The sequence below is a fragment of the Exserohilum turcica genome (genome assembly GCF_000359705.1).
Source record: "Exserohilum turcica Et28A unplaced genomic scaffold SETTUscaffold_11, whole genome shotgun sequence".
NCBI lineage: Eukaryota > Fungi > Ascomycota > Dothideomycetes > Pleosporales > Pleosporaceae > Exserohilum > Exserohilum turcicum.
The window spans coordinates 843,231-860,058 of NW_007359926.1; the positions used below are offsets into that span (position 1 = coordinate 843,231).

Genomic DNA, 16,828 nt, shown 5'->3' on the forward strand with positions numbered 1-16,828 from the left:
AAAAACACGAAGAAGATGTAACGTACATGTACTAGCACTGGCAAGTGTAAGTAATATAGGGCAGATGGGGGGAGGGGGGGGGGTAGTGGGGATCGTCGATGCGAATTATACCGAACAAGGAAGGAGGATGGGATGTGGGTTTTGGGGTTGTTGTGTATATAAGTAAGGTGGGTTAGTCGTCGCTTTGGGATTTCCCTTCTTTTTGTTTTTTTCTTAACTTTTCTCATCTTTTTTTTTCTTCTTTGCTGTCATGGGAAGATGTTTATGCTAGACGCTCAATATTCTATCATGTTGACGTCGAGGCTAAGTAATGGTGACAGGTAAGTAGGTAAGTAGGTAGTCGTGTTGCTCCTTGGCTGCGGGGTATCTTTTTCCCTCAAGCTTTACTTACCTCTCTACCCACCTAGTCCTCTGCATTCCAATCTTCAACTTCTTTCCTTTCTCCCTACTTTCTTATTTCCCCCCCCAATTCCAATCAAATCCGTCACTTTTCAGTCACTTTTGCTTTCCATTGTTTCAACTTTTATCCAGTCATTTCCCAGTCACATATGATACGCCATGTCGAATACGCGTACGCAAGAGTTGGAAATCATATAACAGGCCTGGTTTAAACCTGTGAATACGAGGATACAAGGACAAAAAGCGAAGACCTTCGCATTCGTCATGGCTCATACCAACCTCCAAATCTCGGCGCATTTGGCACAAAGTGATCGGGCAATATAGGGATGCCTTGGAAAAAAGCACCGCATGTCTCACTCCTGCACCCACCCCCTGTCCCAGTCAACCCTATTTCTTATCTCAACGTCTTTCCAAACCTCACAAGTCAAACGTTTCTTCTTCTTTTCAGAAATCTGTCTCAAAGTAATGTTTTTTTTCTTCGTCTTTTCAATATTCTGCATTCAATCCTGGACTCCATCCTTCCAGTCTGCATGTACTTTATAGCCTCCACATGTTGCTTTCTCCATTCATACTATGCAAACTCTCCCCACAACCTCAACCCCCCACAGTCCAGCCAAATATTCAGATGTAAAAAAAAAAACGGGTCACGCTAGCCAGCGCGCCCTGGCAACCCCCCACTTTGCTTTCCCCGTTGCAAAGAACCATACAAAATTTTCTCAGTTTCTTGTAGTTGAAGATAGGTGTGAAGAAGATGACGGAAAGCAAGAGAAAAAGAATACGAGCCAAATCAGAGGTGGTCCCTCCCGCTGGTATGGGTAATAGATATGTTCAGATGTTGCTAGGCTCTCGACGCAGATGATAAAAAGACTCCAGTTGGGCATTATTCAAAAACCTGTACTTTAACCTCAAGGGCGTCGACAACCAGTTGCCAGATGGTGTTGGTGTTGACGGGGGGGTTTGGTGGAAACTGCTGAAGGCCCTCTCATCGGTGTGCAGGCTGGGTCCAGTTACTATGCGGAGATAGATCGCTAAATAACCAATGTTTCGTTTGTAGTACAGAAGAGGAAAATGGTGGTGGAACGCGCAGACGGAGAGAATCAAATGGGTAAACAAGGAGCCGGGACGTCGTCAAGGGGCGTGTCGAGTGTGTGCGGTGTGTGTGTGTGTGTGTGTGTGCAGGAGGCGGTGAGTGCTACTCCTCCATCCTGCCAAAGATTTCGTCGTCATCCTCGTCGATGCGGGCGCGACTGCGGGCGTGGGAATAGCGGTAGTCGTCCTCGTCGGCAAAGTGGTCGTCTTCCATGTCGACGTCTTTGGACTCGCTGGGGTGGCGGTAGCTGTTGCGTATACTCGACTGCTGGGCGGTGACGGTGGTGCTGGCTGACAGGGAGCGCGGGTTGAGGTCAAAGTACTTTGCGGGTAGCGGGGGCACGGGCGGCACGTCGGGCGGGAGAGCGACGGGCACGGTCTTGGGGGTACCGTACGAGCAGCTCAGCAGGCCGACGGCGGCAGCAAGGTCAGCATGGTCATTGGTGTCGTCGTGGTAGGAGCCGGCAACCGAGGTGCCAGAAGTGGTGGGGCGGTCCGAGACGTTGCTCCACTGGCGCAGATGGCCGTGCGCATTGCCGTTGTCGGAAAAGACGGTCGACTGGTAGGATTGGCTGTAGGCAGAGCTATTGGTCGAGTAGCGCTTGATGGAGCGGGTGCCAAAGTGGGAGTGAGGGTAAGAGCCTAGGGCATGGTCGTCGAGTTGCGGGGGCGGGGTAGTTTCAGTGGAGCTCAAGTCGTCGCGCAGGTCAGATGAGCCCGAAGCGGGAGGTGACGAGCGATCACTGTGCTCGCCATCGCTCTCCTTGTTCATGGCAACGAGGACCGAGGCGGCCTCGAGCAGCTGGACCTGCTGGTGCTTGGAGATGAGCAGCTTGGATGTATACTGCCACTCGGGCGTGTGCTCCCATCTAGAACAAAAAGTCAACTCAGAACGTGAACAGGTGCCGGGGCCGTGCGAGGGGGGGAAAGGGCATTCGACGTGAGGCATGAAAGTATGTGGGAGGGCCGCGGGAGGCTAAGGGTTACTAACAGGTGCTTGGTTAGACAGCTGCTGTGCTTGTAGCCTTTCCCACATTTTTCACATCTCAGATCGCTACCACTTCGCTTGCCGTCGCCCTTGGACAGGCGAGAGCCCTCGCTCGCGCGGCGGTTGCGCGACTTTGCATTTGCCTTGTCCTGCTCCAGCATTGTCGCCAGCGTAGGCCCGTCCGTCAGCGCCTCGCTCTTGGCAGCACCCCCGTAACTGCTTGAGGCGAACTGCGCGCCATTGCCGGGCATGCTCGACGCCATGTTGGCCGCGCCCAATGCGGCGCTGGGCCCCCTGAACTGCGAGGCTGGCTTCGACGAGCGGCGCGGACCGCTGCTGCTGTTGCTGCCGCTTGCACTCTCGAGCGGCGCCCCGGACATGCCCTTGGCGGCGGCAGCAATGGCAGCAATGTTGGTGACGGGCGTCTGGCTCATGCTCTTCCGGCGTGTGACGCGGTGGGCCGGGTTGAGGTTGGCGGCGGATATCGAGTGCGAGTGCGGACGGTTCTTGGGGAGCGAGCCGGCCATGGTACTGGACGAGTGCCGTTGCTGGCTGGCGGGTCGGACGCTGATGGGTTCCTGGATAAGGGGGGGAGGGCCAGCGGTCAGTGCAACTCTAAGGGGGGGGAGGGGGGAGGGAGGGAGGATCAATGGCAGCAGGCAGTGGACAGCAGGCAGGAGGTACCTTGTGGACAGTCATGGTTGGGCTTGGGCCCAAAAACAGTTGCCAGCAAAAGTGTGTTTGCTTTGTTCGACGGGGCTGCGTCAGCAAAGGCCGAGGAATTGTCGCACCGTGTCCGAGGCGTCGGGGCTACAAAGGGAGATGCGGCTGAAACAGAGGTGCAAAGCGTAAATGCAGGGCCGGGCAGGGCACGACGGGGCCGGGCAGGAGAGGAGGGCGGCGAGAGCAAATATGCGGAGGGCCAGTGTGTGCGGGAGGCGAGAGGCAGGCGTGGTGCGAGGCCTGAGTCCCCAAAATACGGCGTGTGGACAGGTTCCGGAGTGGTATTCGACAAGTGGGGTGATGCCCGAGCGTCTGGTATGGAGTTACTGTGTCCGATGGGAGTCTCGATTGCACAGCCTGGCAAGCGCGTCGGGAATGCGCAATACTAGCAGCAGGGCAGGGCGGGCGAGCAAAGGGGAACAGCCTGTGGCAGCCGTGACCGACGTCGCAACTTTTTTATTCCATGGTCGCAAACATGGCACGCGGCATCTGGGGTCAGCCGGACGCTGCCCTGCCACAGCCCGCCCGGCGTGACTGCGATAAGTCGACCCCGGCGCAGTTGTGCCTCTTGCAGACGGCCTTGGACCGCTTTGCACTCGCCTAGAGGCTGGCATGCGGCATTTCCCCGCGCTGGCGAGCTGGCTGATTGCGTGTTTCAGCGCCCTCTTACGCTCACTCGCGCTCGCACTCTCACGCCCACGCCCACACGGACCGACGCAGGCGGCGCTGGCTGCTCTGTCGCCCTTGCCGGGGCTGCCTGCCGCCCTGTCTCTGGCGCTGCTGGGGCGCTCTCTCTCTCTCTGTGTGTGTGTGTGTGTGTGTGTATCTGTGTCTGCGCGCGCCGTGTTGCAGCGAAATGCACCCAAGTTTTGTGCGTGTTCCTGGCGCAAGGCGGCTGCTCGAGGGGCCCACGGCTTAGTGCGCCTTCTAGAGTGCACCCCCGCTTCTGTGATTCGAGCATGGGGGCGCGGCTAGGCCCAGACCGGCAAGGCCGATCGCCAGCTGCTTTGCCATAGCCGCTTGGGCCAGTCCGGTTCGGGCGGATCAAGGACACGGGGAACCGAGCGCTTGTCTGGAGAGCGCGGCGAGGCCAAGGGCGAGGCGATCGCTGCCACATGCACCGTAGCCGCAGTTACACAATTCCATCTCCTCGCCTGCCAACACGTGTTTGCGCCAGCCCAGAAATATCTCTCCTCCTCCGCTGCGAGAAAAAAAATGCCACTGCTGCGGCACACGACGCCCCCCTTTCCCCCCCCTCCCCCCTCCGAGCGCGAGACTGGTGCTTGGCGTCATCGCGATCCGTTGTACGTCCGGCGTCTGTGCTGCGTATTATCGCGCAAGCCACGGCCCCGTCCACACACATGCACATGCACACACACACACACCACAACACACTGGACGGCCTGACACCCTGACCCAACTGCAACTGCAACCGCAACTGCAACTGCCACCTGTTTGCCGCCGTCTGGCCCAACGCTCAACATGCCCACGGCCCTGCGCTGGCCTCCGGTCACGGCAATGCTGTCGACGCCTGCTGCTCCACCCAATGGCCGCCCCTGGCCCCCCAACCGCGAGCCATTGTGGCCGCCGCCTGGGAATCGACATGCCCGCCTCGTCTGGAGCCGTCCGGTGCCCTCTGGATGCCATGCAGGTGCACAATGCCATCCAGTCGCGCCTGCCCGTTCGGGACTGCCGTGGCAGCAATGCCCGTTTAGCTGAGGGGTCGCCACCACTGCTACTACGCCCACTGTATTTTGCATGGGCACAATCGCATGCCTCTGCTGCCCTCGCCGCTCAGCTGCAACAATGCCATGTCTTGGTCTCCCCCCCGCCAGCCACGGCCGTTGAGCAAACAAAAAACAAAAAGGCGCCCCACCCCGGCCACGCCTTCCGCCGCAATCACAGCCAGACCGCTGCCTCGCCCCAACCCACTTTGCCCATACGTGTAAGCAATTGCCATGTATCTAGGTGTACATGTATGTGCATGTGCTAGGTATACCCCCAAACCGCCCAAGTCTCATGCCATGGCCGTGACGTCACCCGTCGTCGCTGCACAAAAATAATTTCTTGTTGCAGCTCCGGCCCATGCCGGACTCGCATTGCTGCATTTGCATTGCCATGACGTGCGCCCCATCGGCCCGGCCTCGAGCCCCATCGTGCTCTCTTCACAGCAATCGACTCTCGCTAGTGCTAGTGCTAGGCCCGCGGAGAATAAGCCATCTTGCGCTTTGCAGTGCCATCGCCCATCACCATGTCTCCCACAGTCGGCCCTTCAAAATTCCCATCGACTCACACGTGCCTCGCCCGACAAGGAACACACTCTGTACACCTAGTTCCGGCTGCGACTTCCTCACCCATCGGTATGCGTTGGCCAACCATGACGTCTTGATATTGCCCTGCGCAGAGTTGCGGTCTGTCCCAAATGCACCAATCCATACATGTGGCCACCGGCACGGGTCACGACGGCCCAAGGCCATCACCTAGCCTATCCATGCTAACCTAGCGCCTCGCCTTGCGAAATCATCTGTATAGATTGGCTCCCTCTAGCCTCGACCCTGCTGCATAGCGCTAACCTAGATCAAACAACTGGTTTCAATCTTGCCTGTCCCGAAACATGACTGTGGGTGTCTTCATCTGTGTTTCCGACCTAATTTGGTACCAGAATAGATTCCGCTGGGCCAAGCAGACACTGGCACAACCACGCTGCCTGTGCTCAAATATCTAGCCACCAACGTCTTAACCTGGCGTCCTACAGACCAAACTTCAGTTTCCAATGGTGCGGCATATATGTATCCATCAGAGTATATGGTTCAAGCAACTCTGGCATGGCCTCCAAGTGCAGAACCCAACCAGAGCTCCCTGCTTTGTTGCTCTCAACTGCTGAAACCTAGCACTGAGTAGAACCGCCCATGAAGAATTCTGCCACAAGACCGAATTGAATACCAACTTGCATCAATAATCGGCGTGTGACGACCAAGGCGTGCAAGTGTGTGCAGCCTACCATCATCCTTAGTCAGCAAATCACGTGCTTGGCCTCCGTCATTGCCCTCGGCGACGTTCAAGCCATCTGCCTGCACCACCGCCTTAGCCCCAACTGCACTCCCACATCGCGCACAGGCTTGGACCTATCCGCTACATCTCTAGAGCACCCAGCGCAGGTCGACCCATTCCGCAAATCCCAAATCGCAACATCCTCGCGCATTGACAATGGCGGACGCTTCCGCGCAACCCAAGCCAAGCAGCAGCGTCAAGCTTGTGCTGCTAGGTGAGGCAGCTGTTGGAAAGGTGCGCCACAGAGAAGTGCAGTGCGAGCCACGAGCTGACTCCGAGTCCAGTCTTCTCTCGTTATGCGCTTTGTCAACAACGACTTTCAAGAAAACAAAGAGCCAACCATTGGAGGTATGCCTACCACTACCAATCGCCGGCCACGCCTTTGGAATGCAACCAGCAACTAACCCAACCGCCAACAGCTGCCTTCCTCACCCAGAAGTGTAACCTGCCAAACCGCACCATCAAGTTTGAGATCTGGGATACCGCCGGCCAAGAACGCTTCGCTTCGCTCGCGCCCATGTACTACCGCAATGCGCAAGCCGCCCTTGTTGTATACGATATCACAAAGCCCTCTTCCCTCACAAAAGCCCAACACTGGGTCGCCGAACTGCACCGCCAAGCCTCGCCTGGCATCGTCATTGCGCTCGTAGGGAACAAGTTCGATCTCGCCACCGCGAGCGACGAGGGTACCCCAGAAGATGCAGATGCTACGCCTGCAGCCGAGGGAGAGGAGGAGCAGGCAGAAGAGAGCCAGGACTCTAGACGAGTACCCAGCAAGACAGCCAAGGCATATGCAGATGAAGAGAGTTTACTGTTCTTCGAAACGAGTGCAAAGACTGGCCATAACGTTGCCGAGGTATTCACGGCTATTGCAAACGCCATCCCAGAGGCAAGCCTCAAGGGCCCGCGTGGTGTCGGCGGCCAGACAAACCTGGCCAGGCAAGATGCCGACCGTGTGAACCTAGGCAGTGCGCAGCCAGAGGGTGCCAAAGAGGGCTGCGCATGCTAGTATGGCATTGAGCCTTGGTACCTTGATTGCATAGTAATGGGCGGAACCACTGAAGACCTAAATTGCTTCAAGTGTATCTCGCAGATTTATGATGACTGGTTTTCTTTACTCCCAGCAGGCGTTGGATGGATAGCATGATACTACTTTGCTAATCAATACCACTATTTAACGACGCATTCATCAAGCAGAAATCTGCTGTTCTATCGACTAGCCAGTGTACAACCCAGACCAAAAAGGGTATACTTATGTGAGGACGATTGAACTCAACAATCTTTTCAGAAAACAAACAACTAATTGCCGAAAATGTATCCGAAAATGCCATGACTTGAGCGGAAGCAAGGATTGGGTTAGACGTACCACTGAGACTCGATACTTTGGATACAGTTGTCCCCCAATACATATATATAGGATTAGCCCGGCTTTTGATGGATACGGGCTGCTCCAAAAGGACCCGATGCGCCCTGGCACTTTATAGACAGTCCTGGGGAAAAGATTCAAGACACTGTGCTCTGCTATCTCCATGGATACGCATTTGAAGATTGATACTACAAAGTCGAGCACCCTGCCTGGCGCCGCATAATCACTTTAACAACCCAGAGACTAGCAAGTTAGCGATGGTAATGCACAGGGTGACTTCTAGGATGATTTGATAGTACAGGTTCTGTTCAAAACGGACTCTTCATCAAATCTCGACAGCCCAGCCTTTCCACTCTCGCTGGCATAGAAGCCGGCCTCATGCTGCAAAGTATACATATGCAAGCTCTTATGACAAAGCCATCACCATTGTATTAATAGAAGCTAGTTAGGCATAACTAGGTACCAACATGCGTGCGTCCAAATGACGACCTCCCAAAAAAAAACAGTTTCCGGCAATGCGCAAGCCAGAACTGCGGGGTCGCTCGCATAGCTCAAGTAGCGCTAACCTTTTCCCTCTAGCATCATCCAGCTCCTACCTACTACTTTTACTTACAGTACGCCTTTTGCCCTTGGAAAAGGGCGTTTGCTGGTTTCTTTTTTCTGACTCTTCTGACTCTTTGGAATTCACACTTACGACTCACATTGATTCATATACTAAACTGCTACACACACACACACACACACACACACACACACAAGTCTCCAATTTTTCACTCTTGTTTCTCGCCACTATTCCACGGTTTTTCACGCGCACGTTTCTCACCAAGATGGCGAGAGGTGGTCGTGGCGGCGGCGGTCGCAATCCAGCGAATCAGCCCAGAGAAGTCCAGGTCTCCAAGAAGATTAGCTGGTTACTGCGGCATGGGGCTGAGCAGGAAGGACTCAAGCTGGGCAAGGGTGGATATGTGAATTTGCAAGATGCGGTGAGTTTTGGACGTGCCAGTAGTCTTATCGTTTGAATGCATGTCCAAAGTGTGGAAAGAGCGAGGTGTTGAATCGATGAAGCAAAGACGCATACTGGAATATATATATTTCCGGGAGAAAACAAGACTAACAACCCCCCCCCCCCAGCTCAACACCAAGGCCCTCCAAAGCCTCAACATCACTTTATCGGAAATCCGCGACATGGTCGCAAACAACGACAAACAGCGGTACTCGCTGATTCCAGCATCCGCACTGGACAAAGAAGCCTCGTCGGAATCACCACTGCTGCAAGACATGGCGGAATCCGACAATCCAGCAGACTACCTGATCCGCGCCAACCAAGGCCACTCAATCAAAGTCGACAACGAAGGCCTGCTCGTGCCCATCACCGCCGAAGCAGCAAACGTCCCTGACACGGTTGTTCACGGCACTGACGAACGCGCGTGGAACCTGATTCTCAAAGGCGGCGGCCTGCGCCGCATGGGACGCAACCATATCCATTTTGCAGCTGGACTACCCGCTGGATTCAAGGCGCTCGACGCCAGCTCCGCTGCCGAGACAGAAGCCGCTGCTCCCGTTATTTCGGGCATGCGAAAGTCGTCGTCGATTCTGATCTATGTTGATATCCATGCTGCGCTTGCTGCGGGAATCAAGTTTTTCCTCTCGGAGAACGGTGTTATTCTGACAGAGGGTGATGACAAGGGGTGTCTGTCGTATGAGTTCTTCAAGCGGGTCGAGAGCAGGAAGAAGGATGGTGGCGTCTTGATGAGCGATGGCAAGTTGCCTGAAGGCGTGGCTGTTGATGTTGAGGGGTGGGAGAGGGAAATCGGGGATTCGCAAAAAGGCAGAAGGGGCGGACGGGGCGGTGGAAGAGGAGGTCGTGGTGGTCGTGGTCGTGGTGGTGGCAGGGGAAGAGGCGGGAAGCCAGAAGCAGTGGATAACTCCAAGGACGTCGCGGCTGAAGCATGAGTTACACTCCCACAACACCATCAGCATCACCAGCATCATCATCACAAAGATCCAAAAAAGACACACAAAGTTCATGAAACTGTCTCGTATTTGATTCATGATGATGTCCCTCCTGATAGCGAGATTAGACAATAGGAAATAGGTATCTAGCAGTTTTGTTCGGCTCTCCATCTAACATGAACATAGGAAAAAAAGATCAATTTGCACATGATGCAAAGGAAGGAAGGAAGGTGTTTGGTCTAAGATTGACACAAGAAGAAGATGTGAGAAAGTGAGAAAGTGAGAAAGTGAGAAAGAAAAAAAGAAAAGGAGAAAAAGAAAAGTACATTGTTGTACAACTTGATGTATAAGAAGTAAAGTGTGTGTGGGGAAAAAAAGGGGGGAGGGTGGTTTGGAAGAAGTGAAAAAAAGAGAGAAAAGGGAAAAGGAAAATCAGACGTCCAAGGTTCGCTGCGAGGACCCCATGTTGTGGCCTTGCACACCGGGACTCAGTCTGTTGGTATCCACATGTGTCGTCGTCGTGGCACCACCGCCATGCGCCGCCGTATCAAAGTAATCTCTGGCGACGACGCCCTCCTGCCTGAGCAACTGGGTGGTGGGACTAGACTGGTTGATGGCTCCAAACGTCATTTGCTGCGGGCCAGGCGTATGCAGGCCTTCGCCGTGCTCGGTAACCACATGGTACGAGTTGCGGCGCTCATCGACGATATCAACGCCATCTGTTTCGACTTCCTCGATGCTGGGGCGGCCGCCGACAGTGCGCACGGTAACGCGGCGGCCGAGGCCACAGCCAGGCGACTGCTGTTCCTCCTCGAGACGGATGACGACCTCGACGGCCTTTTCGTCCTCAATGACCTTGGGGTGACGCTTGGCAAAGTAGCGGGCGTATTTGTACAGCGACCAGTAGCAGCTGGCGACGTTGACAAAGGTCAGGACAATCTTGTAGGGAAGGTAGTAGACGTAGAGAAGAACCCAGCCAACACGCTCGTTCTTGCGGCGCAGATGCACTTCGTTAAAGATGATGACGTTGATCGCGTACATGACAATGGTGGCGGCGAGCAGGTAGCCGCAGAACGAGGGGCGGACGTAGAAGGAGATGGGCAGGATAAAGGGCGTGAGGAGGTAGAGGAGCGTTTCGTAGACCTATTTTCAATATTTGTTAGCACATTGCGATCATGGGGACAGAGACAGAAAAGGCGTACCTCTTGGAAGACGAAAATCTTTGCTCCAATCTCCCACCAGCCCAGCTTCCAGCTACCGAGGATGTAGGCCATGTTGTAGTACATGCCGTTTACGAAGAAGAAGTTCCAGCGCTTGAAGCGTTGGGAGAAGATGGTCATTTCGCCGAAGCCGCCGCGCGAGCCGCCGCTGGAGAAGAAGACGGCAGTGGGAGTTTCCGTCTCGACAAAGACCTGCGAGCACATTTTGATGCGCGACCCAAGCTTGCGGGCGACGTGGCCAAAGAACCAGTCCTCGGAGACACTGAAGCCGGGGTGTTCGTGGAATGTCTTGATGAGGAGTTCGCGGTCCCACAGGGAGATGGCGCCGTGGGGGAACGTCGCAGAGCCAACCTTGCCGGCGAATTCACGCTGGATACCGCTGAGCTTGTACTCGAGATCCTGGGCCTGTTGGCAGAGGTTTCCCTTTGATGAGTTGGGTCCGACGGACTTGATCGTGTATCCAATGCACTTGGTCATGCCTGTCATGCGTTCAGTAACCACGGGAAAGTTGTCGGGAAGAGCGCAGTCATCGTCGATGAGAAGGACGTTCTTGAAGCCCTTGGCAGCGTAGCAACCGACGAACTGGGCGACAATCTTGGATCCGATAGGCGACCAGATGTGGTGCACCCCGTATGGCCGGCAGACTTCCTCCGTGTTGTCCAGTGGCGTCTCACTGTTGCCGTTGGCAATGACAAAGATGTGAGATGGTGGGAAGATCTTCAGAGCGGCTTCGAGCGTGTTGGCGATGAGGCCAGCTGACTTGTAGCAAGGGATCATGAGGCAAGTGTCCGAGACATTGGACTGGATCTTGGTCTCGGTGGTGAAATCGGCGGGAGGAGGATCCTTTTCGAAGAGGATCAATAGAGGCGCAAAAGCGTAGCTGTGACCGGGTCAGTACAAGTACAGACACTACTCGAGTGTTCAACTTACAATAGCGCAATGCCCAGCGTAATACCAAACCCACCAGGAAGGACAAACTTGGTTTGTACCACCCAGTACATCCACCATACGGCACCTTTCCACAGCGGAACACCGATGAGCACAAAGTAGATGAAGAGAACCATGATGAGATAGAGCGTGTACTCGAAAGCGATCTGCACCCACTTCTTGCGCTGGATCTCAATACCCTTCTGCTTGGCCTTTTCGTAGGTTCCAAACAGCTCGCTTCGTTGGAAGTAGGACGCGTTAGTCTTCCGTCGTTGCAGAGAGTCTGGGATGATGCCATCAACCACCGACTGCAAGGTGCCCTTTCGTGGCCGTTGACGCGCAGGTTCAGGCTCTCGGGGTGGCAGCTCGGCTGATGTTCGAGGCGAGTTGTTTTCTGTTGCAAACGGGTTGCTCTTGACTGAGTTGGGTCTGGATGCAAATGGGTTTTCGTTGGAGTATTTGGTTGAACAGCTGGGGCTACGTCCAAGAAAGTTGGGTGACGGGGCCCGGCTCTGTCTGGGGGTATCGATGACATCGGGGGTGCCTGGTGTGAATGAGAGTCTTCGGTTGAGTGCTGGGTCCTCTTCAGCAGGTGAGGGTAGTGCTGCACTGAATTGTGAGTTTCTGTTGCCAGCGTTGCTGAACCAGGATATCCGGTAGCTTCTCCTTCGCTCGCCAGTGGTGTTTGATCTCTCAATATTGACAGAGCGTTGGGTGTCGTATCGTCGAACGCCCGAGTTTTGAGTGCCGTTGCGTCGTATGCTTCCTATCCGCTCCGAGTCGAGGAAGGGATTTTCTGACTGAGGGGCCCATGCCCCGTTGTGAGATCGATCTCGCCTTGATCCAAGAGCGCCAGTGGAACGAAGGAGATGAGCAGGAACTGCAACATCTTGTCCTTGGCCAGGGATGATTTCACTGGATCGACGACCCGGCCCAGTAGGGTCGGACGGATAGCCAGACGGAGAGGCCATGGCAATAGGGTGGTATTGAATGGACTGAACAATTTCAAACTCTGAGAGTACTTCTCTACTGGAGGAGGTGTTCAAGGTTGTATAGCCCGTTGGTACCGGGGGAGAGGGCTATGCCCCAGGTCTTGTACTCTTCTATTTCTGGTCGGGTAGCCGGACACTCTCATGGCGCGACTAGGGCCCAAAATCTGAAATGCTTGCAAAAGACCCACATGTGGTGAAGTAGGCAGACCCCCGCGTCGATCGATACGGAGAAACTCGTGCATCTTTGGAATTTGTTGACTTGTGCGCCACTGATCAAGCCTGCTCTGACGTTCATGGCCAAGCCTGGACCAACCGAGAACCCACGTCGGTCGGTCGTGACCATGTCGAGTTAGTTCCCGCTCCATCCCAGCTAGAGGTGAGGTTTGTGTGCAATGACCTGGGCCCGTTTGGGCGACGGCGGCGAAGCTATTGGAATCGCTGGCTGGCGCTGACGGCGCGTCATGACTGCGAATGCAGATGCAGAGGCAGGAGCAGTTCAAAGTCTACTTGTCCCGCAACGTATATTATGCAACCGATATGATTACTCCAGTACCACGCACGAATTGCACAGGGTGCCGCCTGCAATTCCGCTAGGCATTCCAATATAATCGTGCATGCTTACGGTACCCAAACAGATGAAACATGGGCAATGAATCTGGTAGATCGACAGGAGACCATGTCCCAGTCTAAGCCAGGTCCATGGAGACAGTGACCAGGGGGTGGCTAACGGGAAAAGTCATGGTCGGTCTCTTAGTGTTTGCAAGAGCCGTCGACCACATAGCCGCACCTCGCGCCTGGAACACGGCCACATGGCCCTGAGGTCGCCCGCGAACTACAGGTAAACTACTATAGTCAGAACCGCACAAAGAGAAGTCGCGGACGCTGAGTCAGGGCGGGCTTGGCAGTGTTCCAGCGATGATGGTGGCGCGGAACGGCGCAGTATTGCAGTGCGTTCAGGGTGAATCGCGATGGCAAGTGAAGCCGTGATGCGTAGGCCGACGAGCCCGTGCAAGAGGCTGATTGAGCATAGCGTCTGAAAATATTTTCCTGCATGTCCTTGGACTACACTCGGGATATGAGGGCACGGTAGGCTCCGGCAGCGACACGTGGGTCCTTTTGTTCCGATGCAGGTGGTGGCACTGGTGCCGGTGTCGGTGCAGGTGTCGGTGCAGGCTCTGACCGGGCTGTGGTAGGCGGTACGCTGGGGATATATCGTGGCGTCGCATGGCCAAGGGCGCCGCCCCGTGGATGGTGTGGCAGGACACGAGAGAGCGGGCGGGCGAGGGCGGTGGAAGCTGGAAGGGCGAGGGCGAGGGCGAGGCAGAGCTGAGGTCGAAATTACGCAATGTCCAGCCGACTTGTGCGCCTGCGGTGCCACGCTCACTTGGCCTTGTCCCCTTTCTTTTTTTGGTGGGCGCTACCGGTGTAGCGCCCTGCGCCGGCGACGTGCCGTACCATGGAATGCCCTCGCGCCTAAGCCCGGTTACAGGTTGACACTGGACAGCCGCCAAAACAAAGTTGCTCCTGCATACCTGCTGTCTGCTATATCTGCTGCTTACACGGCCCGCGCGGGCAGTGCTGGCTGCGAGCAGGCGACACGGCGTGCTCACGAGAGGAACAGCGAAGCGTCGCCAGAACGCCGTTCCCGCCCGGCCCGCGCGTGGCGGCCGCAACAAGGCGCTTCCCCTTCTGCTTCAAGGCTGCTTACGTCAGACCCGCTGTAACGTGGGTGCTTGCTTGGGCTGGGCGTTTGAGAAGCCATCGCAACTATAGCCGTCGTTCCCCCCTTCATCATCCTGCCCAGTAATTAGCCCTCGAGATGAGCGCCGCCGCCGCCTCCGCCTACGCCTCACAGTACCCGCCCTCGGTAGCCTTCGATGCCGCCTACAGCAACTTTTTCGAGCGTTTCTACGCCACGTCGGACACGCCTGACGCCCACGAAACCTACGTCAACTTCTTCACCGAGGATGCCACGCTAATCATGGCCTCCAGCAAGGCTGTGGGCCGACAAGGTTCGTCGTCGTACGGATTGCTTTTCCCCTCCCGTCCCAGGAGCCTATTTGCCCTCGCCCCTTCGAGCCCCCCGAAACTCTAATGCTTAGGTGCGCATCGGGCTAATACTGCGACGCAGCAATCCTAGCCCTGCGGACGGCCATGTGGGAAAAGGTCGAGAGCAGAGCGCACGCTCCACTCAAGATATTTCCCTTCGGCCCAGACGCAAGCGAGGTCATGTTGTATGGTTCGGTCAGGTATGGGCTGAAGGCCGGGGGGGAGTCATGCAAGGACTGGGCCGCCAGGGCTCACCTTGTCAAAGATGGCCATGGAAAAGTCATGATGGACTTTTACCAAGTTTATCTGGTGCGACGCTCTGTCAGCCCGGATTCGCATAGCTGGTTTGAGGCTAACGAGTGGATTAGGACACTGCCACTGCAGCATAGGAGTGCGAGTGCGAGTAGGCCGGCCTGACTGTTGATCTCATGTAAATCTTTAGGCCGATTCGGATGCCGTCGACGTAGAGAGTAACATCCGATGTACCACTATGTCGTGTCCATATGCTACTGTACATGCTAGCTACCATGAGATTCCCGAATGAAGCGGGTACAGGGCATACTCCGGCTCCAGACATGAGGCTGCAGAGAAGACCATGCTCCATGTGCTCAACCTGACTGGCTGATGCTCTGCAGTACGCCAGCGACAGGTACATTGACGTGCTTGGTTGTTGCTGTTCGGTCTTCGGCTAGCTCGGCTCGTTTTGGCATCATTTAGCCTGCTGATATTGGAGCAAATAAAGGCTGACCCCGCCGGCCGGAATCCGGATGCATATGCATCAGCACCTCCCCACAGGTAATCCCCCAAAAAATCCTTCGGTCGGTAAATATGGAGCTTTCTGATGCGGCCTCGCTTGTGCTGCAACGACTACAACTGGAGTCATTTGAGTTTGTGCCGAGTCATCTCCGCTAACAACAACGTCGGCCATCGGTGACTCCAGCTTCGCCAGATGCTAGGTGTACTGATTCCTTTTTCAGCCCGAAAATTCCAGAACGCTGGGCATTGTTTCGTTTGGCTTCAACCCCGAGCGTGAGCATCACGCTGCTCAGCCGCTCAACGCTAAGCCATGGCCCGCGGAGAATTGCCAGCGGGGGACGGAGCTGACCAAGCGGCACTACCACGCTCTCCCCGACTCAAGCTCGTATTGGCCGCATGCATGCATCCTGCCGTGTCCTACTAGGTGTACACTGGTCCCCGTTCTCGCATTGGAAGTTGTTAGTCTGCCGTGGAGACATAGTGACGTTGTGCATTGCATCACAGCCCACACATGCTATGTTTGGAGGCAGAGGTACTAAGTTTGGCACTCTTGTTTTGCCACGACATGTTCTGCTCTGCAACCAACGACCGAGGTGCTGGAAACGCAAACCAACCCCAAGGATGCTATGATCGACGGGATTCCTGCCATCCGGGGCCCGGATCTTCCTGTGATTCGACGTGGATCCAATCCGCAGCCGCCATCGAGGCATGCACTGCGCCGCCTCGCGACTCACCACCAAATTATTGCCCTCAGTACACGTTGCGTGATCCCTTAATTCATCTAGACCCTGGAGCCAAAAGCCATCTAGGCCCCAGGGTGAAAAGCAATATATTTTGAATGAATGAAATACCTTTAGGCTGCCCTGCGACAGCGTTTCAGAATCTGTCAGCATATGGTAACTTGGGTCGCTAAATCCACGTGGCGGCTTGGCGCCTTGGCAGGGCGGTTCCTGGCGGAAGCCCGCACTCAAAAGTCCCGCGTTGAGCCCTGGGTGTCTTAGGCTTGTTGAGTCTTGTTCACGTTTAATTACCCTCATTTAACAACCACTCTAAAGTCCAAGCCAAGACCTACGCGCTATATAACACATTTTAACCCCAATAGCTGCTGGGAAGCTGAACGTTCCGCGCAACCAGCACGTGAAGTAGTCGTCGCGCTAGCTGATTCAAGAAACAATCTATTCCACTTCTGCTTTAGCAAATCACGTGAGGCGCCATGCGTCTACCACTTCTGCAAGGGCTGTCCACAATGACAGGAAAAAACGCCCTGGGCGATACAGCCACGCTGACGGCTACAACAGCTGAGAAAATAGCTCCC

At 55.4% G+C, this 16,828-nt stretch overlaps 6 protein-coding genes across 6 annotated transcripts; 3 read left to right on the forward strand and 3 right to left on the reverse strand.

Annotated features, from left to right (window-relative positions):
• Nucleotides 1-1,350: 1,350 nt before the first annotated feature.
• Nucleotides 1,351-3,489, reverse strand: SETTUDRAFT_167146 (uncharacterized protein). Its single transcript, XM_008023918.1, has 3 exons — nucleotides 3,161-3,489; nucleotides 2,480-3,054; nucleotides 1,351-2,357 (listed from the first exon to the last, which is right to left on the reverse strand). Exons 1-3 carry the CDS (start codon nucleotides 3,173-3,175, stop codon nucleotides 1,592-1,594), a joined length of 1,356 nt encoding a protein of 451 aa, XP_008022109.1. The 5' UTR covers nucleotides 3,176-3,489; the 3' UTR covers nucleotides 1,351-1,591.
• Nucleotides 3,490-6,294: 2,805 nt separating this feature from the next.
• Nucleotides 6,295-7,434, forward strand: SETTUDRAFT_167148 (uncharacterized protein). The gene is made up of 3 exons (XM_008023919.1): nucleotides 6,295-6,484; nucleotides 6,535-6,598; nucleotides 6,670-7,434. Exons 1-3 carry the CDS (start codon nucleotides 6,407-6,409, stop codon nucleotides 7,257-7,259), a joined length of 732 nt encoding a protein of 243 aa, XP_008022110.1. The 5' UTR covers nucleotides 6,295-6,406; the 3' UTR covers nucleotides 7,260-7,434.
• A 1,009-nt stretch (nucleotides 7,435-8,443) lies between these two features.
• On the forward strand, nucleotides 8,444-9,569 carry SETTUDRAFT_145873 (uncharacterized protein; the record flags this gene model as incomplete). The annotated part of the gene is made up of 2 exons (XM_008023920.1): nucleotides 8,444-8,599; nucleotides 8,748-9,569. 2 exons carry the CDS (start codon nucleotides 8,444-8,446, stop codon nucleotides 9,567-9,569), a joined length of 978 nt encoding a protein of 325 aa, XP_008022111.1.
• Nucleotides 9,570-9,942: 373 nt separating this feature from the next.
• Nucleotides 9,943-12,896, reverse strand: SETTUDRAFT_167149 (glycosyltransferase family 2 protein). Its single transcript, XM_008023921.1, has 3 exons — nucleotides 11,720-12,896; nucleotides 10,772-11,669; nucleotides 9,943-10,712 (listed from the first exon to the last, which is right to left on the reverse strand). Exons 1-3 carry the CDS (start codon nucleotides 12,685-12,687, stop codon nucleotides 10,002-10,004), a joined length of 2,577 nt encoding a protein of 858 aa, XP_008022112.1. The 5' UTR covers nucleotides 12,688-12,896; the 3' UTR covers nucleotides 9,943-10,001.
• A 664-nt stretch (nucleotides 12,897-13,560) lies between these two features.
• Nucleotides 13,561-13,761, reverse strand: SETTUDRAFT_158831 (uncharacterized protein; the record flags this gene model as incomplete). Its single annotated transcript, XM_008023922.1, has 1 exon — nucleotides 13,561-13,761. The coding sequence occupies one exon, from the start codon at nucleotides 13,759-13,761 to the stop codon at nucleotides 13,561-13,563; it is 201 nt and encodes a 66-aa protein (XP_008022113.1).
• Nucleotides 13,762-14,527: 766 nt separating this feature from the next.
• On the forward strand, nucleotides 14,528-15,559 carry SETTUDRAFT_145881 (uncharacterized protein; the record flags this gene model as incomplete). Its single annotated transcript, XM_008023923.1, has 3 exons — nucleotides 14,528-14,720; nucleotides 14,840-15,066; nucleotides 15,126-15,559. The coding sequence occupies 3 exons, from the start codon at nucleotides 14,528-14,530 to the stop codon at nucleotides 15,144-15,146; spliced, it is 441 nt and encodes a 146-aa protein (XP_008022114.1). The 3' UTR covers nucleotides 15,147-15,559.
• Nucleotides 15,560-16,828: the final 1,269 nt, after the last annotated feature.

Coding starts and splice junctions, on each gene's coding strand:
- SETTUDRAFT_167146 (XM_008023918.1), bottom strand. Junction 2,358..2,479: donor AGCTGTCTAACCAAGCACCT/GTTAGTAACCCT, acceptor TTTTTGTTCTAG/ATGGGAGCACACGCCCGAGT.
- SETTUDRAFT_167148 (XM_008023919.1), top strand. CDS start 6,407: ATGGCGGACGCTTCCGCGCAACCCAAGCCAAGCAGCAGCGTCAAGCTT. Junction 6,485..6,534: donor GTGAGGCAGCTGTTGGAAAG/GTGCGCCACAGA, acceptor CTCCGAGTCCAG/TCTTCTCTCGTTATGCGCTT. Junction 6,599..6,669: donor CAAAGAGCCAACCATTGGAG/GTATGCCTACCA, acceptor AACCGCCAACAG/CTGCCTTCCTCACCCAGAAG.
- SETTUDRAFT_167149 (XM_008023921.1), bottom strand. CDS start 12,687: ATGGCCTCTCCGTCTGGCTATCCGTCCGACCCTACTGGGCCGGGTCGT. Junction 11,670..11,719: donor ACGCTGGGCATTGCGCTATT/GTAAGTTGAACA, acceptor ACCCGGTCACAG/CTACGCTTTTGCGCCTCTAT. Junction 10,713..10,771: donor AGATTTTCGTCTTCCAAGAG/GTACGCCTTTTC, acceptor TATTGAAAATAG/GTCTACGAAACGCTCCTCTA.